This window comes from Globicephala melas, chromosome 16 (genome assembly GCF_963455315.2).
Source record: "Globicephala melas chromosome 16, mGloMel1.2, whole genome shotgun sequence".
Taxonomy (NCBI): Eukaryota; Metazoa; Chordata; class Mammalia; order Artiodactyla; family Delphinidae; genus Globicephala; species Globicephala melas.
The window spans coordinates 26,919,358-26,942,256 of NC_083329.1; the positions used below are offsets into that span (position 1 = coordinate 26,919,358).

A 22,899-nucleotide genomic window follows, 5' to 3' on the forward strand; every position below is an offset into this window, starting at 1 on the left:
TTATAAAGTCCTGTTTACACCCGCGGCTTCTTCAGCCTCCCAAGAAAGAGCCCTGAGACGCAAGCGGCTATAGGATTGCTCTTCCCATTTTCATAGGCACAAACCAAGGCCCGCAGCAGGTTAGAAACGCAGGAGGGAGCTTGAACTCGGCTTTTCCGAGCCCCTCCCCCCAGGCTGGGGCCCTAAGGGCCACTGAGAGACGCTAGGACGGGCGCGCGGGCTGAGAAGGGCATCGTGTGCTGGGGGTGGGCGTGGGCGCGCCGGCCAGGGCCTGCACTTCCCCCGGGCCGCCAGCAGCAGGCGCTGTGGCGGAGGCGCCCTCCCTTCCCGAGCATTAATTTAAGAATAGCTCACACTAATCCCTGGCTGTGTGGAAACAGCGTCTTATTAAATGCTTCACACAGATTTGGTAAAATAAAGATGAATATATTATATCCTTTGCCTCCCCCAGAGCGAGACAATAATAAGAGAGAGGGAAAAATGAAACATAAATACAATGTAATGGGACCTGTGTCGAGGGGCTAGTGGCCTGTCGGGGCTTCCACAGGGTGACCTTGCGGCGGGAGCTCGGGACGGGGTCGCCAGGGAGATGCCAGCCCTTCCCTGCCCACCCAGGGGTCCCCAGGCCCCAGCTTCCAGCCTGCCTCACTCCGCTCCCCCCAAGCCGCTAAGAGGACACTACCTCAGAGAGGCGCCCCTGGAGAGGGTGAAAGAGTTGGGGGAATATCTGGCCAGACCTCTTCCCTGGGCAGGGCCGTGTGTCTTCTCCCCGGCGCTCCTCCCACTCCGACCAGGACTTCCGAAGACGTGGGCCCCACAGGACAGACTGAGCAGATGAATAAACTCCAAAGAGGAAAAATCGAAGAGCGACGGCTTCTGCCTCGGCTCTGCCACCGCCGCCTCCCCGGGCTCGGGGGGAAAAGTTGCCCTCCCCGTCCCGCCCCAGGGGCTCTCCCGTAACAAGCCGGAAGTCCCACACTGGGTCTGGCTTCCGTCCTTCTCCGGGAGCCGTCAAAATCGTTTACCTGAAAATAAGAATTTCAAAGCTTTCCCGGCACGGAAAAAAGGGAACTTTTGGCGATTCAGCCCAACCCCTCTCCGCTCAGGTGGTGGCCGGCCCTGCGAGGGCTCGAATCGCCAGTCCAAGCGAAGCTGCGTGGCGTAAACTCACACGAGCGACTCGGAACCGGATATAGCTTCGAATCCCACCTGTGCTGTTGACCAGCGGGAGGCAATCTTAAACTCAGTTTCCTCTTCGGTAGAACCAAGATGTGGTGAGGATTGGAGAAGTTTCTAACGCCTGGCAACCCATCAGCTGTAAAAATAATAATAATAATAATAAAATAAAAAGCAGCTACCAGCTGCTCTTGAAATATTCGTTAAAATAAATGGTCATTTCAGACCTAGTGTTCTCCCGAACCTCATTTCCTCCTCAGGCCCCAAAGCAGGCAACCCCTTTTCCCAAACGAATCAAAAGACTTAGTCTCCCATCACTCTCCTTAAATCTCTTGACCTTTGCCTCGTCAAGGCTCAGAGAAGTTAAGAGACTTACCCAATATCACACAGCCGGCCGGCGGTGGAGCCGTCTGAGGTCAAGGTGCCGTCAGTCCATCTCACCTGCCTCTGCAAAGACACCCGAGCCGGTCTGCTGCAGAAGCCGTTTGAAATTTGGCCTCGTACCCAGCGGCCCGGCTGAGGCCTCAAGACGGGCAGAGTATGTCCAGGCCTCCACAGGCCGACGGCACGGCACCAAACGAAGAAAAACAAATGCGTAGAGGCTGAGGGAAGAGGAAGAGGAGGAGGCAGCGGCAAACAATGAAGATTCTGATGGGGGGAGAGCGGAGTAGGGAAGGGGGGGACGCAAGCTGCCTTCCCCCGGGTCTGGCTGCCCGCAACACTGGTGGAGACCAGGCCGGGGGTCTTGTTCGCGCCGGCCCCGGGAGGGTCATGGGGCCAGTGGGAGGGTCTCGGCCCGAGGTTCACTACGTAGGAGTAGGGAGGCTGCTGAAGAGAGGGCGTGGTCCACCTAATGGGACTGAAGGGGCCTGAGAAAGAGCTGGAGGAATTAAGCGTTGGTGGATGTTTGATGGAATGAGTGTGATCCCTCAAGATCAGGAACCCAGGGACTTGTGAGGAGTGGAAAAGCCAGAGGAGGCTGGTTCCACTCAAACGAAATAAGGCTGTGGGCAGTATGCACTTAGCCTCTCAGGCCCAGCAGCCTGGGGCTCCCTTCCACCCAGGACGAGCTTGGGGACCCCAGCCGACACCGTTGGCTGGCGCGGCGGGAACTGGATATATGGGTACGGGAGAGGCGGGGGGCAGAGGCAGAACCTGGGGATCACAGTGGGTGAAAAGTTCCGTGCCTTCCCTGGACATACACTCTGACCACAAGGAAAATCCCGGCCCGGACAAAGCAGCTCCTGGGCACTGAGCTCTGAGCACAGGAGCCTGCCTTCCCCACTTTGCTCAGAGCCATGCCGCCCGCGTTCTCTGTGCGGTTGGGCACTACCACAGCTCGGTTTCCCGCAGGTAGGGCCCCCTCGTTACCTATTCTGGCCCAGGTCCCGCCGCCCGTTTTCTCTTGCCCGGGGTCTTAAGAGCGGCTAAGCTGGGACAGCCCTGCACAGTAGGCAGCCCTCTGACCGGTGGGGCCCGAGAGGATCGGGGACCAGAGGGTCTCCTGGGATTGGGCCGGGCGGAATCCAGGATGCGAGCAGGCAGGAGTCTTCTATCTGGCTCCCCTCCTCAAGCGCGATAGTGACCCGCCCTCCCCTCAGCTGGAACTCGAGGGGAGGCACGGGCGGCGGCGCTAATGCAATGAGCCCCCGCATGGCTGCTGAATTATTTACGTGCAGTTCATTACGAGAAGCCTGACTCAGGCCTTTCCCGCGCCCGCCTAGCCACGCTGGCCGGCTCCTAGGTCTCCTCACCTCTCCCCACCTAGGTTCCTTGGCCTATCCACCTCGTCTAGCCCAGGCTCCTCTGCCTGGCCTGCAGCCTGGCGCCCTCCCACAGGCAGAGGCTGTGGAATGGGTAGCCTGACCACCGTTAGTGGTTTTGCTCAGACCTAGGAGTTTGTTTAGTAAGAGAGAGGTCAGTTCTTGGAGCTTCCCTAGATGGCAAAGAGAATGGAACCCGCCCCCCGCCCCGCACCGTGGACCCAGGAGCAGCAAGGGCTGGGGTGCAGCCTCTCCCCAACTTCCCCGACCTTCAGCCCCAAACAGCCATCCCAGGAGCCCCCCAGCCCTTGCCTCAGGCTGCAGAACCTGATGGGGCTGCACAAGGGACCACGGATTTCATCCCAACCTCAGCAGCTCGATGCCCAGGCCAGGGAGGGAAGAAGTATGGGATGCCCTGTCTCCTGCTCTGGGATGGCGTTTCTGGCCTCCTGCTTAGCTGTCCCCCTTGCCAAGAAAGTGGTCCTCATTTCTGCACCTACCCCAATGCTCCTGGATTTTTGAGGCTCATGTCAAATGCCACCTCCATTGGGACAGAACCAGACTCCCCCCACTATCATTTACCCTCCTCATAGTCCCCTGGGCTACTGGGGTAGGGGTGTGTTTCCTGCCACTCCTGCCTGCCCATCTCTCTCCTTCTTCTGTCTGATCTTCCTCTCTGCTTCTGAGCCCAAAATACAATGGGGACTCAATCCTGTTTTTTAAAAAAAAGAGGGAGAGGGTGAACAAACTCCATTCCTGAGTCAGGCCATACCACAGCTGGGTCGAGAACCAAGGACCCCCCTCTCCATAGCCAAAAAGCATGAAAGAATGAGGTCTCTGTGCCCCTTTTGTATGTTGGAGGTATGAGCAGCAAGAGTGTGTCACACATCTGCACAAAGCTGGCAAAACGATACTACCCTTCCCTTACACCCCTCTTCCTCTCTCTGGGGCACAGGCAGAGGCCCCTACCTGGCTCTCCCTTTTGTCTCTTATTATGCGTATTCATTTGACAAAGGCATGGAGAGTTCTTGGTATATGCCAGGCTCGCATAGGTCATGGAGAGGAATTTCAGTTCCCCAAGTTCACAGCCAGGCGGAGAGGGAGGCAGAAGGGCAGATGACAAACCAGCAGTTCCTGGCAATCTGACACTGACTCCAAGGGGGGTATGCTAAGGAGCACAGAGGACTGAATAGGGCATTCAGTCATTCATCTTGGGCACCCCAAGATAAGGTGAGCACTAAAAACAGCAAGAGGTGCCAGGCGGGAATTTCCTGACTGTCCAGTGGTTAGGACTCAGTGCCCTCACTACCTACTACCGGGTCCCGGATTTGAGTTCTGGTCAGGGAACTAAAATCCCATAAGCCGTGCAGTGCGGCCAAAAAAGAGAGAGAGAGAGAGAGAGGTGCCAGGAAAGGAAGCAACAGAGACCCTTCCTGGGGAAGCAAAGGCTTGGGACCAAAAAGAGGGCTGCCCTGGAGGCTGCAGAATATGATCACCTGGGCCTTGAGCATCTCTCCCCATCTCTACCTGTCCATATCTATCACTCAGTGGTCTGTCTATGCCCCTCACACTTCCAAAGGGCAGTCAATTCCCCCATGCAGGGCTGAAGGGCCAGGAAGAGGCTGGGCTCTGAAGTTCAGTTCACAAAAGAAGTTGGGGAGGTGGGTGGAGAGAAGCAGGGAAGGGCGCTCTCCAAAAAAGTGCCCTGGTCATAGACCCTGCCCCCATCTCTCTTTGCCAGAAGAGGTCCTGAGAGCTGGGCCTGGCCAGAGACAGCAGGGCAGGTCCAGAAGCAGGCTTGGAGCCTGGTCTGAATTTTGGAGCAGCTGGCTCCCTGCTCCCCAGGCCTGCAGAGAGGCAACTTCCCTCCCCCTTCCCCTATTGGCCTGCTTCTGGCTTTAACCTTTTCTGGGTCTCCAATCCCTTTTGAGAATCCAATGTGTTATGTAATATTGCCCCTGAAAAAACGTGCACACTTGGGCTCACATACATAATTTTACACACAATTTCTGGGATCTGCAGAGCCCCTAAAGCCCATTCAAGGAAACTTTGGGCTCTGGTTAGATACTTTGTGGTTCCAGGATTAAGACCTGAGTCAGAAAAAACATTCTTCAAATCCTAATTACTCCGAAACAGGCTGTGTGACTTTGGAAGTGTTACTTAACTTCTCTGGGCCTCATTTTCCTTGTATGTAAAATCGGGGTAACAGCAGTAGCTACCTCACAGGGTTGTGAGTAATAAATAAAATCAATAAAAACTCTTAGCCAGAAGCCAAGCACATGGTAGCCAAGCACATGGTAAGAGCTTATGGTGTTTATTGTCATGGTTACCGTTGTTGTTACTAAAGAAGGTGGCCCAGGGCAGAATATAAAAACCAAGCAGGCAGTCCTGGTTCAGCCAGGGTGGCAGGAAGCCATCTATCGGAGTCTACTTCTACAGCAGAAGAAACACTCTGAATTCCACAAGGCGTGTCACAGTAGCAGGTCCCTGGGGGACAAAAATGATCCTGATTTGTGGTCAAGTTAACTAATTTCAAGCAATGTCAGAACCTTTTTTCTGAAGGAAGCGCTGGCCTGAAGGCCAATGCTGGTGCTTACACAAATAATCGGGACATGAATGGGGCTACCAAAACAATCTGGATTAAAGCCGATGGAGCCTTTGAGGGTTTACTTGAATATTCTCTCATGCTAAGGAATAACTCATTTTGTCTGAGTCTACAGGGTCCTCTTACCCTCGCAATTCATGCAATTTTCTTTCCCTCCTCTTTGTCCGGAATATTCACTGAACTAGGGGGAAAGCAGATTTGGGGCAGAATAATCCCTTCCCCTTCCACTGGAGACCAAAGAAGGCTGGGCCCTGGTGGTATAGGCAGCAAGCAGGAATTCGGGAGTCAGGATACAGTATAGACCAGGCTTTGAAGACAGGCATTCCCTCTATGGAGCAGACTCCAGGGACCAGCTGCTTCCACCTCCAGGGGAGAAGACACTGGCCCAGTTGACCGGGGGTGGGAGACCCCAGAAAGTCTTCCTGAACCAGCACTGAATCCCAAGAAGGGGGCTGAGTAGAAGGTGAGATCCTGGAGCAATGGCAGAGTTCCTTCCCACCAACACTCACCCCACCTGCCTCTGAGTTACTCCCCTTTCAAAAATCTTACTATCTCCAAAAATCCTCTGAGGTGGGACCACCAAAGCCCAAGCCTTGCCCCTCCACAATACATAATTGTTTATCCTCTATTTGCTTGACAAAAACTCATTCAACCAATAATTGAGAGTACCCAGGTTCTTGCCTGGCCTGTGAATGTTTGAAGTGGATGGAATCCCCATATCAAGGACCCTGCCCTTAAGCATCTCCCATATGGCAGGAGAGGGAGTGAGGCTAAGGGCAAACCCAAAACACAGCTCTTAGCTCTGCAGAAGGAGGCGGTGGGTTTGGGCTCCCAGGATCCCAGAACCTCCCCCACACTGGGAGGGATCCCAGCCAACCTCCCACACACTGAGGTCTGGAGTTGGGGGAAAACCACAGGGTTGGGGGAAAAAAATCAGTGTGGCAGCTGGTCTGGTTTTTAAAGATAATCTGGATGGGGTGATGGAGGTAGGGGGCCCTAAACAACAAAACAGGCAGGTGACACCATGTGCCCCCTGATTCCCCAACTATGCTGGCCAGAGCTGTTTGGCCAGCGGAGAGCACAACCAAATAGACCAAAAAACCCAAAACCTTGGGATTGGGCGGCAGGTGCCTGCTAGGAAGAGAAGGAGAGATTTGACAATGATGGGTGGAAGGGGTAATGTAGCAGATGATTGTGGACTGTCCTGTCCACTTTGACACAATGTGGCCAGAGACTAAAGGTCCAGGGAAACAGGGCTCCAGTGGAGGAATTCTATGCTACCACCCCTCTGCTCCCCAATTCACTTTCCTCACCTTCCTGGCAGCCTCACAATAATCCTGAGCTCTGCTGTTCCTGAGGGACTGGGAGATGGGTAACAGCAGGGTTGTCCTTAAGATCCTGTCTTGCCGACCAATATCAGGTGTGGAGACAGGAACAGACTGGAAAAATGGGGGAGGAGGGGTATTATGGGAGCTCCTCAGGAGGATGGGGACCAAAGAGTCCCTATTTCCTGATCTGGAAGGGCCTCCTCTGCTAGCATGGGGGATATGGCTTGCCTGAGGTTCTGGGTCAGGGCTTTGGGGGTTATGGCAGGAAAGGGCTGTGGGCCAGAGGCTGAGGTGAGATCCTGAGAGCAGGAAGTGAGAGGAGAGAGCAGACCCCTTTTGGTCCCAGAGCTTCCAACCTAGCAGGGTTCAGCTCCCTGGAGCCCTCTTCTTCAGATCCCTCTCCACCATCTCTGGACTCCGACTCCAGGCCCAGTCTCACCTCATGGCTTCCAGAGCAGCACTGATGCATCAGAGACAAGCCTGCCTTGGGGATAGTTCTGCAGCTCTGGGGGAACATTCTCACCGTTCCTGCTTCTAAAGCACCTGTCCTCCCCCCCAAAATGCAGGACAAAGATGCGGAAGAGGATAAGTAGATCTTCCCAACACTGCCAAGCAGGCCTGGGGCAGGCACTGAGGTCCCAAATAAGAATCCTCTCTCCCTACACTGTCCCCTTTTACTCTGGAGAGCTGCAAGCCTTGTTCCAAATGAATAACTAACCAGGAGATAAAGAAACTGATCTCTGATGCTCAGAGGACCCTATGCTAGAGGCATCAAGGAAGAGAACTTGTCCCCTGCCCCACAGCCCAGCTTGGTTTGCTCTCTGGAGCAGGTATGAAGGGGCAAGAAGTCCATGAGGTCCTATTCTTCCCACCCCAACCTCTGCGCTGGGCCACAGTCCTCTGCACTGGCCTCTCTAGGGTCTTCTCTAGACCAAGCAGGGCTGCCAGACTGCACTGCCTGCCCAGGAGTTTACAAACAAAGCAAGGGAAAGGGCTGGGGCTGTATGTGGGGAGGGAACAGCTCTTCCTCCCTTGGCTACAACCTCCCTCCTCCTCCCCTCCTTCCTACAGGGGTGGAAATGGAAAATTAGGGTGGCAGGGCAGGTGGCCCCACACAAACCAAAGGAGGGACTCAAGAGAAAAAAAACATCAAAAACTGGGGACATAGCCCCCTTGGGTGCCTCAGGGGAATGAAAGACATAGGTAGGGGTTCAAGCCACCAAAATACCCACAGGTTCACATACGTTTACACAAATAAACACATGGAGAACCACACACAAATATACATATTCAAAAACATAAACACATTCAAATACACACATAAATGCTCGCCTGATATGCACAGAGTTCGGGCCGTAGGGTTCCCAGTGCCCAGTGGGACTCGAATGCCTCTCCCTGCGGGTTCCTGAGATCGCAGCCCCATCCGTGGCCCGGCCCCCTCCGGGCCCCCGCCACGCATCCGGAACAGCTGGAGTCGGCCTGGCGGTGCACTCAAGCCGGGCGCTGGGCTGGGCGGGGCCGGCAGCGGGGCCCCGGCCGGGGCCGGGCAGAGCTCAGCGGGAAGGCCCTGAGCCTGCCCCGTTAGCCCCGGCACCCGGTCCGGCTACCACGGTCGGACGCCGGTCACCAGGCGGGCCGTGGCCCCAGCTGGCCCGGAGAGCCGCGGCCTGAGAAGAGTGTGCAAGATTGCCGGAGGAGGTAAAGCTGTCGCTTCAGGCTCAGGCGGGGGAAGAGGTGCCTAGGGCCACCAGCAACTCCCCCCCTCCACCTCTCGGTTGGGGAAGGCTGTGTCCTCTGACTGGCCTCCTCTCCCAACCCCTGGGATCCCCCACCCCTGTGTCCTGTGTCGCCTCACCCAGGGCTGCAGAGCCTCCTTGGACCTCCCGCGGGCCAACCCGAGGGCTGCAGATTCCTTCTCCCCAGGCGCGTTGCCCAAGGCCGTGGGTGAGGGGCAAGTGGATCTAGGGGTAGGGGCGCTGGGTCCTTGATCTCAGCCCGGCAAAGTCCGCTCTGGGCGGCGACGGGGCCCACCCAGGCTCCTGGTCTTACCTGGCCCGCGCGGCGGCTGCATACCTCCCCGGATGGGCTCTTGCCGCGCTTCTCCGGCGCCAAATCCCGGGTTGGAGAGCCTGAGACCTCCGGGCCAGCGCTGCCATCACAGCCAGGCCGGCGGGAGGCGGGTACGCCGGGAGCGCGACTCACAGTTTGGGGTGGGGGCGGCGGCTTTTCAGTCGCCGGTGGTTCGGGTGCAATGAAGGAGCCGCTAATGTAATTTACAAACAGCTCGGGCCGAGCGCGGCGCAGCGCCGGGACTGACAGGCGCATTAGGCAGGCTAATTCCAGCCGGCTCCTCCTACCCCAGGCCCGCTAATTAATGAGCTTCCCAACTTAGAGCTGCCTGCATTGGACAGACAGAGAGTGAAAGAGAGGACGAGGGAGAGGGAGAGAAGGAGAGAGACGGGGAGAGCAGAGAAGAGAGAGGGAGGGAGAGAGGGAGAGAGAGAGAGGGAGAGAGAGGGAGAGAGAGAGGGAGAGAGAGGGAGAGAGGGAGGGAGAGAGGAAGAGAGAGAGGGAGAGAGAGAAGAGGAGAGAGAACAGAGAGAAAGAAGAGAGGAGAAAGAGAGAAAAAGAGAAAGAGAGAGAAGTGCCGCTGCAGATAATTGATTACTCCTCGATCAAGGCTAACTTGTTAGCAATAGTCAATTGCCCCATCTCTCCGCCTCCCCTCGCAGTACGGGATCGGCGCCCTCGCCTCGGCTCTTCCAACTGCCGTCGCCAGGACCCGGGGCCAGGAGCCGCCGCGGAGCCACCTGACACCTTTAAATAGCACCGGGGCTGGCGAAACTGGAGCCCCGCGCGGCGCGCCCCGGCTCGCGCCCCGGATTGCTGGAAGCCCCGGCGGCGGTAGCGCCCGCGTCAGCGCCCTCTTCCTGGGGCCCCGTGCGGCTGTGCTCGCCTCTGCCGCTGCGCTAATCGGCCCCGAGCCCGGCCCGCGCGCTGCCGGGCGCGGCCTCCTTCCCGCCTGCCGCCCGCCCGCGCCTCCCGGCGCCCGAGCTGCCCGCGGGCTGGGTCCCCGAGGCCCGAGCCGCCCCGGCCGGGCCCCCAAACGAGGCCGAGATGACTTCCAAGGAGGACAGCAAGGCGGCGCCGGGGGAGGAGAGGCGGCGCAGCCCGCTGGACCACCTGCCGCCTCCCGCCAACTCCAACAAACCGCTGACGCCGTTCAGCATCGAGGACATCCTCAACAAGCCGTCTGTGCGGAGAAGTTACTCGCTGTGCGGGGCGGCGCACCTGCTGGCGGCCGCGGACAAGCACGCTCCGGGCGGCTTGCCCCTGGCGGGCCGCGCGCTGCTCTCGCAGACCTCGCCGCTGTGCGCGCTGGAGGAGCTCGCCAGCAAGACTTTTAAGGGGCTGGAGGTCAGCGTCCTGCAAGCAGCCGAAGGTAGGCGCCGCCACTGGGTTCCCCGGCGCCCAGCACCAGGCTCCCGGCTCAATGTGTACCATGCTTAGTGCTCTCTGCCTCTGGCCGACCCCTCCCGCGCCGGCTGTCTGGGCCCTCCAGCCCAAGCCGCTGCCGCTGGGAGTGGAGATGCGTGGGACAGGACCCAAACCCTATTTCCAAGGGCCTCTGGATAGGCTAGAGTCGAGTGACCGCGGAGGGGAGGCAGGAACCCAAGATCTCTCTGCAGTCTGCCTGCTCTGCTTAACTCCCTCCCGTTCTCGGTGGCCTGGGTACTGCTAGCCCTGTTCCTGGGGTGGGGAATGGAGAGCCTTTGCTGGGACCTTTTGGGTAGGGGTAGAGCAGGGCTGATTGCGACGAGGTGGAGAGCCAACATTCACTCCCAGGCAGGGCGTCCCTCTCTGGCTCTCATGTTCTAGCGACCTCGGGTCTTTCAAACCAACTCTCAGGTGAAGCGGCAGAGACCAAAACAATTTTTCCTAGGGACTTCCGGTAGATGAGAGATGGGGGAAGGGGGCTTGCCATAGCCTAGGCTTGGCCTAGTCCGGGTGGCCGAATCTAATCCTAGAAGGGAACAGCGGCAGACTGCAGGCCAGATGGGTCTAGGTGGAGTGAGTAAGGACCGGGGTGGGGTCTCCTCTCCTCTGGCGCAAGCCTATACTTTGGTTTCCTCGCAGGCCGCGACGGGATGACCATTTTTGGGCAGCGGCAGACCCCCAAGAAGCGGCGAAAGTCGCGCACGGCCTTCACCAACCACCAGATTTACGAGCTGGAGAAGCGCTTCCTCTACCAGAAGTACCTGTCCCCCGCCGATCGCGACCAAATTGCGCAGCAGCTGGGCCTCACCAATGCTCAGGTCATCACCTGGTTCCAGAATCGGCGTGCCAAGCTCAAACGGGACCTGGAGGAGATGAAGGCCGACGTGGAGTCCGCCAAGAAACTGGGCCCCAGCGGGCAGATGGACATCGTGGCGCTGGCCGAACTCGAGCAGAACTCGGAGGCTGCGGGCGGCGGCGGCGGCGGCTGCGGCAGGGCTAAGTCAAGGCCTGGCTCTCCGGCACTCCCCCCAGGCGCCCCGCAGGCCCCGGGCGCCGGGCCCCTGCAGCTCTCGCCCGCCTCCCCGCTCACGGACCAGCCGGCCAGCAGCCAGGACTGCTCGGAGGACGAGGAAGACGAAGAGATCGACGTGGACGATTGAGCGGCGCCCAGCATCTTCCGCAGCCCCGGGCTCCTAGCGCTCTTTGCCCGCCACCTCCCAGACAGGACCGCCAAGGGGAGCTGGGACCTCCTCTGCAACTCCCCCCTTCTCCCCTGTCCCTGGCCTGGACTCGGCTCCCAGCAGCCGCCTCTTTCCTCTCGAAGCAATAAACCTGGGATGGCCGGCCAAGCCGGCCGCCGCGCGCGCGGCCTCCGCTGCCCCGGGAGCCCTCGCCGTGCAATTCTGTATGGCTTCTGTATAAATATTTAAACCTATATACTGGGTTCTTCCCACCGCAGCCTGACTTTTTTCTTTCTTTTATTTTTTAAAATCTCGGAGTTTCCATGTTCTCAAAGCTCAGGCTGCCGGGTTTGCTGAGGGCGAGATAGAATCGAGGGTAATGAACACTTAACCTCGAGGTCTGGAGGAGGGGCCGCCCCGACTTTTTGATTTTTCTCTGCATGTGGCGAATGCACCGGCCCTCTCCCTCCTCACCTCCCTTGGCCTATTGCAGTTGATTTCTTTTATTTCCTTCTGCCTTTATTCCCCCACACACACCTGGGAAGGTGCTGAGGGGGGCAACCGGGTCCTGACTTGCGAGTTTCAAATCGATGTTTCCCCCTCCCCCCCAGCGAAAGAAGTCTGTTTTCGATGCCATTTCTGCCTCCTAATGCCCAGTAATGCTATTTTTAAGATTCCTCCCCACCCTCTCCCGGTTGCCTGGGACTGACTATTGGGGTCCGGGTCTTAGGGACAAAGCAGGGGGAAATCCAACAACCAACCAATCAACCAACCAGCAAAAACAGAACCCAAAGTCCAAGAATTATTTTTTACTCTTTTTAGAATTTTTTTGCATGTGACAGAGACTGAGACGAGGCCGACCTAAGCCCTCGCGCCACCTCCTCCACAGCTCTGGGTCTGTCTTGCGGTATCCAACGCCCTGCTCCTAGCTCGACTTGGCCAGACGAGGGTGCCTGGATGAGGGTGGGTCCCGCGTGCCACTCCCCTGCTCCTGCCCTGCCCTCTCCTCCCCGGACTGTACCCAAGGCCTCTTTCTCCGATAAATAAAGTCTTTGCCATTTTACTAGAACCGGCGGTGACCGTGTCTGAGCGAGTGGACCTTATTCAGTGAAGCCGCGTCAGGCTCGGTGTCTCGCCGCTGCTGGTCGCCGGCTGCCCAGGCCTTGGAGATTTGGAGGAGTTTCAGGGCAGGCGTGAGAATGAGGGGTGAGGGGGAATTAGTGAGAGGGAGGAGGCGCTTCTTGCCCACAAACACGTGGCAGCTACCAAATGGTGCGGGGGCGAGAGAAGCGGGCTTCGCCAGGTCCGGGTAAAAAGAGAGGCGTACAATGCTGGGAGAAAACGTGTGCGTACTTTGAGGGCGCCACGGGTGCAAAATTAATTTGTATGGGGCAAAGGCTAGGTGGGGGGGACTTGCCATGGGGTTCGTGCATCCCAGCCGGGACCCAAGGGCATTCTTCCTGCGCTCCCCGGGACACCGGCTAAGCCTTGGGTGTGGTATATAGCTCAGTCGGGCAGCGGACTGGAGCCTGAGAGCTCCCCAAGCTTCGGTTCGCCAGAGGGCCTCACCCTTGGGTGAGGGAGGAAAATGAGGCCAAAGGTACCAAGGGCAGGCTGAATTACTCACATGGGCACTGGAAGATGTGAGCCCGAAGCATCTGAGAGTTGGGGTGGATTTCTGGTAACGTTCACAAATTCTGGGCCCCGAACCCGGCTGGGGACAGAGACATCAATCTCCCAAGGTCTCTGGGGGAATCCCCGCACCCCGAGGGCGGCTGGGGCAGGAACACAGGCAGCTTTTACTTTTCCGAACGGAGCGGGTTTCTTTCTGGGCTTTTGTTGTCGCTGGGCTGGCGAGTGGCCGCTGTCACTAGAGGAGGGTCCCGCCTCCAGGCCACTCGGCTCTCTTTCTAAGCAAAATTGATGTGAGAAATGTGCATCTGGTCTCGGGCAGGCGATGGGGCCCCGGGGCCTGAATCGGGAACGTGCGAGTCCACGAGGAAACGAAGAGAGAGAAATAGAAGAAAAGAGAACAGAACACTTCAAAAGCAGAGCGAGAAAGTGGAGAGCCACAGAGACGGGGGAGAAAGAGAAAGAGGAAAAGCTACAAAGAGAGAGACAGAAACAGAGACAGAGACAGAGGGAGAAAAGTGGAATGGGGAGAAGGGAGAGAAGAGAGGCGAGAACGAAAAGAAGGAAAGAGGCGGCCGGGCAGCGGGGCCGGCGTGCGGCCGGTTCCTCCCGAGCGACATAAATCGCCCTCTCAGGATGGATGGGTCTGTAATTCGGAGCGCGGACCATGAAGGCCGGGACGAATGGACCCGGGCGGCCGCTGACAGGCGACAATAGCCGGGCCCAGCCCCCCGCGGCTCCGGGTGCGGGCACGGCCACGGCCCTCCGCAGCCCAGAGCGCGCCGGCGCTGGCGACCATATGGTTTTTGAATTTTCTTCACAATTTGTAGACAATTTGATGGATTAGGTCCCCGCGCGCGCCTCCCCGGCACAAAGGCGACGCAGGGACCGCGGCGCGGCGGTCACTTGGGCATCTGCGCCCGCCGTGCGCACCCCGCCCCCGCCCGGCCCCCGCCCCGCGCCCTGAGCCCGGGGCCGCCCGCCCAACACGCCCATGAATCCCAATGAAGCGGCCCTGGCACCTCAGGCCGCTGCCCGCTTCGCGGCCCCGGGCCGGACCCTGCTGGGTCCCTTCGGGCTGGGGGCGGCGGCCCCGGGGCTGAGCCCACCCGAGCTGAAGAGCCCGCGGGGCGCGCAGCTAAGCAGGCGCATCGGGGCTGAGGAGAAACGGGGCCATTTATCCGCCCGTCTAGTTAAAGCGGGTTATTTGTTTGCTTCTCTGGCCTCCCCCTCCCATCCCCTCCCCCTGCCCTCCTCCCCCTCCTTCCCCTTCTGCCTTTTATTCTTTTGTCTCTAAATGGATTTAATGAGCCTGAAAAACATGACAATTGAATATAACCAAGAAATAAAAAGTAACGAGGGAGGAAGGAAGAAGGAAAAGAAGGAAGGAAAGAAGGAAGGGGAAGGATTAATAAAATAAAGGGGGAAATCCATTCAATTCAGCAAATGTTTGTTGTGCCTCTTTTCTGCGCCAGGCCACGCTGGGGGCTGGGGAAATGGAAACGAATCAGATCCAGTTCCTACCCTCAAGGAGCTCCCAGTCTAGCAGACGAGACCCGCCGCACCCCAGCGCAGATAGGAGACCTGGACCGAGGGACAGGGAAGTGCCCTTTGCAGAGCCCAGAGAACCGACTTAGGGCCCGGGGTAGTGCAGGCTTCACGGAGGAGGTGGCTTTGGACCCAGGCCTTGAAAGATGAGGAGGAATTCGTTGTTTCTATAGGCCAGAACGAGGGCGGGCAGAAGGAGGGACCGCACCGTCGTCGGAGGGAAGGGGAGAGAGGCGAACGTGGAGCCCAGGGCTTGACCCCAAGGAGCCCTGGAGAGAGCGCGCCGCGCTGGGTCCCACACCTTTTGGGAAGCGGATTCCAGCCGCCCCGCAGTCTTCTCGTCTGTGCTGGATTCGATGCCTCCGCCAGGCTGCCGGTGGGCTTCCGGAACCCGGCCGACAGCGCATGTGGCCGTGGCATCCCGACTCGGTCCGAACGGGCAACGCGGCGCGGGGCTAGTTTCCCGGCCCCATCGCGCAGGGAGGCGGCGACGACTGAGGGCAAAGGCTGAAGGGCTTGTCTGGAGATGGGAGCGAGGAGTTGGGGGTCCAGGGAGGCCTGGGCTCTAGCCCACCCTCTTCCAGGCAATCCCGGCTCTGATGAGAGCAGCTACCCGTACGCCGCCCAGGGTGCTGGGATGGCCTTAGCCACGCTTCGGGTGCTTCAGCGGGGACCTGTGATGGGAGAGGGCCTCGAATCCAAGTGCAGGCCCTGGTCTCCTAACAGGCGCCGGTCGGGCCTGCCTCGGGTGCGGCTGTGCGTGGTGTGTGCACTGCATGTGTGCGCTCCGTGGGAGCCGGACGTGTGCATTACGTGTTTGTTCTCCGAGTGTGAGTGTATGTACAAGTGTGGCGTGGATCGTGTGAGGGGCTGTGGGCCCTGCGCCCATTCTCAGGGCGAGGTTCGTTAAGGTTTGGGACCCTCCTGGCCTCCAGCCCTGTGGCGGAGTTACTTTATAGCCTGGGGCCGTCGCAGGCCTGCGTGCTCAGGACTCTAGCCTCTCTGCAGACCCGCTTTCGGTTCCCGGCTGCCCAAGAGAAGCGGCCCAGCTCTGCCTCTTCCTTCCCGGTTGGGTCCGGGGCCTCGGCCCTGCTTGCCAAGTCCCAGGACGCGGGCAGGTTCTGCTCTCCCGGCCCGGGACCCCGCGGGGTGCGGACGGGCTGGGCCTGGCCCCACGATCCGGCTGGCTCGGCTTTCCCTGCTCTGCCTTCTCCGACCCGGGGTCCTGCGGGCGGCGCCTGGTGAGGCCAGGAGGCGCAGTTCCTTATTTTACGAGGTGTCGGGCCGGTGCCAGACGCAGCTCCGATAAGTAATACTCCAGTCTGAGGGACCAGAACGTGGTAATTAATCCCAAAGACTTAAGTGTATTTTAGTTCAGGAGAAAAAAAATCACTAATTCAATCGTCCGGAAAATTGAAGTTTGATGCATGAGTCCCCCCTGAAAGGGACGGGCTGGGGCCGCGCGCCTCCCCTCCGCCCCTGCCAGTCGCCGCGGGGACCCCCTCCTCCCCACCCTTCGGAGCCTCCAGGTCCAGGGAAGTCCACTCACATCGCCCTGCATGTCTCCTGCCGTTGGAACCCAGGGTACCTTGACTTTGCTTCCTACTCCAACAACCAACCACTCTTTCTCGCGGCCCAGAAAGCGGTTTGTGCCGAGAATACGGATGTTCCTCCAACACACACACACCTGGGAAGAGGCCTAAGGGAGCATGAGGTGTAGGGGAGTGACTAGATAAGGGACCCAGAATGGACAGGGGCAGGGACTGCAAGACGAGGGAGAGGGGACCTGGAACCTGAGCAAACTGGCGTCACGAGGGTCAGCAGGTTGGAAGCCACTGTGGTAAAGTGGAGAGTCCCCTGGCCGGCTGCGGGTGGTGTGAGTCCAGGTTAGAACTGTGGGTGTGCTGGGTAGTGATGGTTGGGCTGTAGAACTGTGGATGGTTGGTTTGTGTGCAAAATGGGTGCCTCCCTAGACTGTGCATGTGCACGAATGAGGTCTTGGGCAGAGGTTAGCAGGCCTGGGGGAGCTGGGAGCCTGATCCCGGATGGGTCCACAGGCTGTGTCTCCCACGGATGAGCCTCCTGGGACTAGAGCAAAGGGAGGTGGTGGTCCTAGGCCTGGTGCATGTGTATGAGGGGGGGAGCAATACTCGGGATGGAGAATTCCCACCCTGAGTTTTCCTGGGGCCTCAGCTCTGCATTTCCAGATCCAGGGCTGCCATCAGCAAGTTACCTTGTCTCCGCCTAACAGGTGCCAGTCCAGAGAGAGACCTTGGGGCTGAGGGGGTGTGTGTGTGTGTGGCCAAGTTCTCCAGCATCAACTGAGTGTGTCAGGAAAGTGTGTGCAACTGAGAGACTGGACATGTGCAGCTGATTGATGAAACGGAGCATGTGCAACTGGGGGTGACTGTGTGCTGCTGTGTTCATATAACTGATTGTTGCAAACTAGGTGTGACTAAGTTTGTGCAATGGACAGAAAAGAAGTAAAGCTGTCACTGGGGTGGGTGTGACCAGCGGGTGAGTGATGCCCCCCGGGGTGTGTGACGTATGCAGGGAGCAGGTGTGAGAAGATAACCGGGAGAATGAACATTGATGTGGAACTGAAGCTACAGACAACCAGAATCTTAGCTCCAAACAGGTTTACCAAGCTGGCTACTCAAATTCTCAAATTTACACTTATGGTGGGGGGTGGAGTGGAGCACATGATGGGAAGGGAGGGGGGCTTATGAGAGGAGTGAGCAGAAAGTGGGATGGAGAACTTCAGCCTGAGCCTAAGTCTACTCTGAAGGCAGTTGGGGCAGTGAATAAACACTATATAGACACAGACTCTGCTTCTTTTGAAGGGGGGTGGGGTTGTCCTCTGTTTGCTGTTGGGTAATGGCTAGGATGCAGCCTGCCCTCTCCTACTCAAGTTGGTCCCCAGGCTGAACCTTAGTGTAATTTGCAGACCTACCTTTGGCTGTACCAGTCCCACGTTGCCCTAGAAGTCCCAGCCTCCCCCAGCTAAGTTACTCCTCCCTGCAGGGGCTCCTCACTGCCACAAATGGGGAGGGTACAAATGGCAATGTGCACAGGTGTGCATGGTGGATGGTGGGTGGGTGATGCTGCCGGCAGTGTTGGGAGTGAATGAGTCCCACCTGCTTTGGAATCTGGTGTGTGTATGTGCGAGTGTGTGCGGGGATTGCTGTGCACTGGTGTGTGCATGTGGACATGTGCAGGTTTCCCTATGGAGAGCTGGATGTGGCTAGTTGTTTGTGAGTGAGTGTGAATGCAATAGGGAAGGAAGAGTAGTTACCTGTGAGTATCCTGGGACCTGTGTGGGTTTAGTTATGAGCATGTGTAGATAGAGATGAGATGAGTTGTCACCGCATCTGGGTGTGGTTGTATCATCTGAATACATGGATATATGCCTATACCCAACTGGGTTCAAAATTCAAGGGCTCAAGTCAGAAGCAGTGGGTCCAGGGCTCTGTGGAGAGGGATCTAGGGCTGGGAGTCTCCCAGCCTTCCCTCTCCTTCCTTACCCATCCCCCCAACAAACCCCCAACACAGAGGCTAGGAGGGAGGGTAGGGTGGAGAAGGAGTGACCCCCTCCCACGTCTCAGAGGCTGCTCACAGTGAAGTGCCTACGTCTCCACAGGGACTGTTCCTTCTCTCCTGATGTCTGTGATGGGGCATATTGATCGGGTTGCCTGAGGACCCCCTGGGACCACATGCCCACATGTAGATGAGGGATACTGCCACGGCCAATCCAGGGCACACACAATACAGACACACAGTGTCACACAGACATCGGAGAAACAATGCAAACACAAAGGGCAGGCACTGAGTTGCACAGACTCACAATGCAGAAACCCCAAACACATACACAGTGATGCAGACATACAGAATGCCCAGAAACAGTGCGGACACATATGACACAGCACACCCATGGAAATATAGGTAGCCAGTAGCACACACAACAGTTAAACAGATAAACCTTTGCTGTTAAATGGTTACACCATCCCCACTGTTACACACACAATACAGACACAGTGACAGAGGCACAGCCCACAATGACCACAAGCACACACACGTGCTTCCAGACATTCTGTGCAACCACAGGCGTGGAGAGGGAGCTAGCTGGTTTAGGCGACTTTGGGGAAAACGCTGCCAATGTTCTGACGTTCTGAGAGGAATCCAAAAGCGATAGAGGGTAGCAAATCACAGACAAGGGTGGCAGGCAGGGAGGCTGAGGCTGTCCGGGAGAACTCCTAGCCTTTGGCCCAGGAAAAACCCAAGTCCCCAACCGGCCCAGAAATGCAATCAAAGCTGCTCGTCACCCACCCACCCTGCACCATGGCTCTGGCTGGAGTCGTTATCATTTTTGTTAACTTTTTATCGACTGTTTGCTAGATGGCGTGTCAGTAAAGTGTATGATTTGAGATGAAAAATTAGGCAGATTAACCTGAGGGGAGAGCCTGATTGATTACTAAATAGGATCAATTTGAAAGTTTTAGTCCTGGCGTTTCTGCAGAGCCTCTTAATACTTCAAACTTCAATTTTACGGGCGATTGAACTAAGCATGTTTCTGACAAAATTGATATATGTATTAATTTGCTTTAACTGGTGATTAATTACTCTCCACTGAAAGAATTATATGGAGCTGTTTGCCTGCGATTTGCATATTAATCAAATTCTAGTTGATAATTCCACCGGTGGGGGGGTCGGGGCGGGGCGTGGGTCGTGAGAGGGTGTGAAGGGGTGTTTGCACGTGTTCATGTGCTGGTGTGTGCGCCCGTGTATGTGGGGGGCTCCCCACCCCCTCTTTGCTCACTCCCTGCTTAGCTGCCAGTTTAGTGCATTAAAACCAAAGATGCAGAACGAGTTTGCCCGGCTATTTGGCGGGAGCAGAAATTGCCTGTCCGGTTTTATGATCTGCTCAGCCTGAGCAGCCGGGTCCTTAATGTCCCCTGTCAAAGTGTCCTCAATTTAAAGGGAAAACGGCCCCCGCTTTAGCGCCGAGCTGGCCTGACAAGGGATGAGGCAGGGACGAGCACCCCTTTAAATAACTCCCCTTCCAGAAGGACTGGGGTTTCTGGATGGCACCCCAGCTCTGGAGACCCTGGAGAACCAAGCTATGTCCTTAGAAGGTCCTGGCTCCTGGGAGGCTCTAGCCATGAAGCATCCCCCCTCAACACATAGACATGGGGCCACATACAGGCACAGCAGAGATCCAGAGACGCGGTCAGCCACTGTCACTTGAGCTGACAGGCAGGAAGCCACCCTCTTAGACACATGCAGACACTGCTACGCAGAAGTCACACTCCTGTTCACTTAGACCCCCACTCGGGCCTGTCCATAGACACACTCAGCTACCCACAAGCACACCCAGACGCACAGAACCCCACACAGGCGGGGAGCATACATAGACACCCAAGTCACATCCACGCGGCCTTTCAGGAGCACGTGGTCACACACACTCAGACACACGCACATTTTCAGATCTACACGCAGGCCACATCTACACACCACCCCAGGCTTAGAACCCTGTCGCATGGGGATTCGCAGGCGGATACACCGCAAAGGCCTGCTCACATCTTCCCGGGCACACGCAGTCCTCACCGCCCCCTCCTGGTCTCCTTGCCCCGCCCGACTCTTTAAGCTAAAGGGGGCGGCGCCACTGAATCAACTTTTCCCATCTCTGGATTCAAAGGGTAGGAGTGTAATTAAAACCAGATAATTAATGAGACAATATTCCTCCAGCTACATCTTTAATGAACAAACCCCTTCAGGGCAGCCTCTTCTTCTAGGCTCATTAAAGAGAAAAAAGTTGGGCGGCTCGAGGACTTCCCAGCGCGTTAATAACCAACCCGGAGTGGGTGCCTCGGCCGGGAGCTCGGGAGCCACCGCGGCGCTTGCTGGCCCTGGTTCTCCCACCACCACTCTGCACCTTGGCCCGCCCCCCATTCCCATCCCCTCCACCCCCACCCCATTCCCACCCGGTCCCAACCTCTCCGGCCGCCCCCAGCGGTCCTGCCAGCCGCTGTTCAGTGACTCCCTGCTCCGCCTGCCCTCTCTCTGGCGGCCTCTCACCAGCACCAGGCAACCTGCGCTCGGACGTGAGCGGGCGTCAGGCCTCCCAGTTTCCCTCTCGCCCTGCGCTGCGCGTTCCAGGCCCTCAGGCTGGCTGGGGCCGGCTCTGTAGAAAGGAAATCAAGGCAAGGTAGGGGTCCGAGTTTCCCTCTGAACCTCAGTGCCCTAGCTGAGTGGCCTAGGACTGGCATTTGAGCTGCGGTCCTGGGAAGGGATTGTTGAATGTGGGGGCTGAGGCGCTCGTTTTCCACGCGCGCCTCGTGCATTTTCAGGAACGCGCACTAACAACCACATGCACGTGCACTTGCGCGCACGAGATCTTGCATATACAGACACGCCTACTCGCTCGCGCACACAAGTGCACTGTCGCGAAGCCTCGGGTCCAGACCGTGGGCTCAGGCAGCGGGGAGAGCCTGGCTTGGGCCTTCTCCCCCGCCGCCTGAGGTCGACCTTGCGTCAGTCGTCTCCAGGGTGGGAACCTTTTCGCTTGGCGCGCAGCCTCCTGGGCCTGGAGCAAGCAGTTTGGCTAGATTAACTAGGAGCGGGCAGCGTACGGGGGCTCAGGGCCGGGGGAGCCCTAGTCAGACCCAGACGGGGGCGGTAGCTCTCGCAGCGGCTTTGGCGGCCGCGCCTGTTTTCGCCTGCGCTGGCTTTTAGGGATGAGTGATGTGGCAATGAGCGAAGTAAATCTGCACGCGCAAAAGATGCTAATTACTCTTAATAGCCTACCCAGACGCCCCGAGACTGGAAACCCAGAAACGTAAATATGCTCCCGATAAATATTTTTAATTGTGAAATTTCCTGGAAAGAAGGCTTTGGTTGCGCGAGCCGAGGCATTTGGCTTTGGAGGGAGGAAAACGGCCCCCACTCGGAAAGCCGGGTCCAGTGTCAGGGACCCGCACAGGGGTGCCAGGCGCGGGCCGAGCGATCTGAGCCCGGCTGGCCGGCGCTGGGTAAAGTTAGTGATGTATCGCATTAATTACCACTGTGAGCTGCAAATGGTTCGAGGCCCAGGGAAAATTAATGGGAATCCAAATTCTAATTATGTAGCTGTTGTTAAAAGAGTTTAACTAAATAGTCATGGAGAAAATCGGATTATGCATAGAAATATGCAGCCGGCGTACGCGGTCCGGGGCACCGGTCCGGGGACTCTCAGCCAGGCCGCCCCCCACCCCCGGAACTGGAGGACCCTCCTCCTCTCAGAAGCAGAAGACCCACCCACGCCCCAGCGTATAAAGGCCCTGCGTTTCCCTATGGCAGCGGCAGAGCGGGGCTCGGGATGGGAGGAGAAGCCAAAGCTTGCTGAGGCGCCCGCTTGGATGTGGGGTCGGTGTGGAGGTCCAGGGTTCCTGGGTCCCTTGGTCTGGGTAAGCGTTTGTGCCCATTTCTCAGGTGATCGCCTCCGGGTCTGGGCAAATCCATCCTGCACCTCTTTCTGATAATCATATAATTATATTTGGGCGCTGTGGCTTTACATTGTTTCCACTGTCAGTTTAAGGAAATAGCCACCAACCGGAAGCCCAATTACAGCCGAAGCCTCGTCATTCACTTTATTAAGGACCCTGGATATGTCTCCATTTTCGCAGGAAATGAGGTCTGATCAAGCAGCAGTAATACCTCCGGCCTCGGGGAGGGGGAGGGGACTCTCAGGGGCGGGCTCTATCCGCCCCCCCCCCCGCCCCCACCGAGGCCTGGCAGCATGTGGTGCCGAAGCTTGGAAAACGGGCACCTTGGGGCGGCGGTCATTCAAACCTCCACTTCTCCCAATTTCTCCCAGAACCCTGGATTCATTTTGCCCCAGGCCACCCACTCGGCAGGCCCTCACTTTCCCGTGTCCCAGCGCGCTGACCTTGGAGCTCCCGCCGCGCTGGCACTGCTAGGGACAGGGAGCTAGGGCCCGGATTGTTGAGGGGACTCTGCAGGCCCAAAGGGAGATTCAGCGTCCTTTCAAGCCCACCTACCCCATTCCAGGAGGTTGGCAACCTCTGGGGACGTTGTTAAGGCCTCTGGAGCAAGGCGGGTAAGCGTGGACCGCAGGGGAAGCACCACCTCTCCGGGTCCCAGTCCCGGCTCCCTTCAGTCTCTGAACCCAC

At 57.8% G+C, this 22,899-nt stretch overlaps 1 protein-coding gene and 1 long non-coding RNA gene across 4 annotated transcripts in view; one reads left to right on the forward strand and one right to left on the reverse strand.

Moving 5' to 3' along the window:
- LOC138842373 (uncharacterized) overlaps positions 1-9,284 on the reverse strand; it is a 31,323-nt gene extending 22,039 nt beyond the window's left edge. The window contains exons 1-4 of one of the 3 annotated variants that reach the window (XR_011376805.1): positions 8,922-9,284; positions 1,553-1,623; positions 1,210-1,315; positions 1,011-1,025 (exon numbers count right to left, since the gene is read on the reverse strand). This is a non-coding gene — a long non-coding RNA (uncharacterized lncRNA). Of the gene's footprint in view, positions 1-1,010; positions 1,026-1,057; positions 1,316-1,552; positions 1,624-8,921 lie in introns of those variants that run through there. The other 2 variants (XR_011376804.1, XR_011376803.1) reach the window with 2 other exon arrangements.
- A 673-nt stretch (positions 9,285-9,957) lies between these two features.
- Positions 9,958-12,583, forward strand: LBX1 (ladybird homeobox 1). Its single transcript, XM_030865378.2, has 2 exons — positions 9,958-10,314; positions 11,010-12,583. The coding sequence occupies exons 1-2, from the start codon at positions 9,990-9,992 to the stop codon at positions 11,528-11,530; spliced, it is 846 nt and encodes a 281-aa protein (XP_030721238.1). The 5' UTR covers positions 9,958-9,989; the 3' UTR covers positions 11,531-12,583.
- Positions 12,584-22,899: the final 10,316 nt, after the last annotated feature.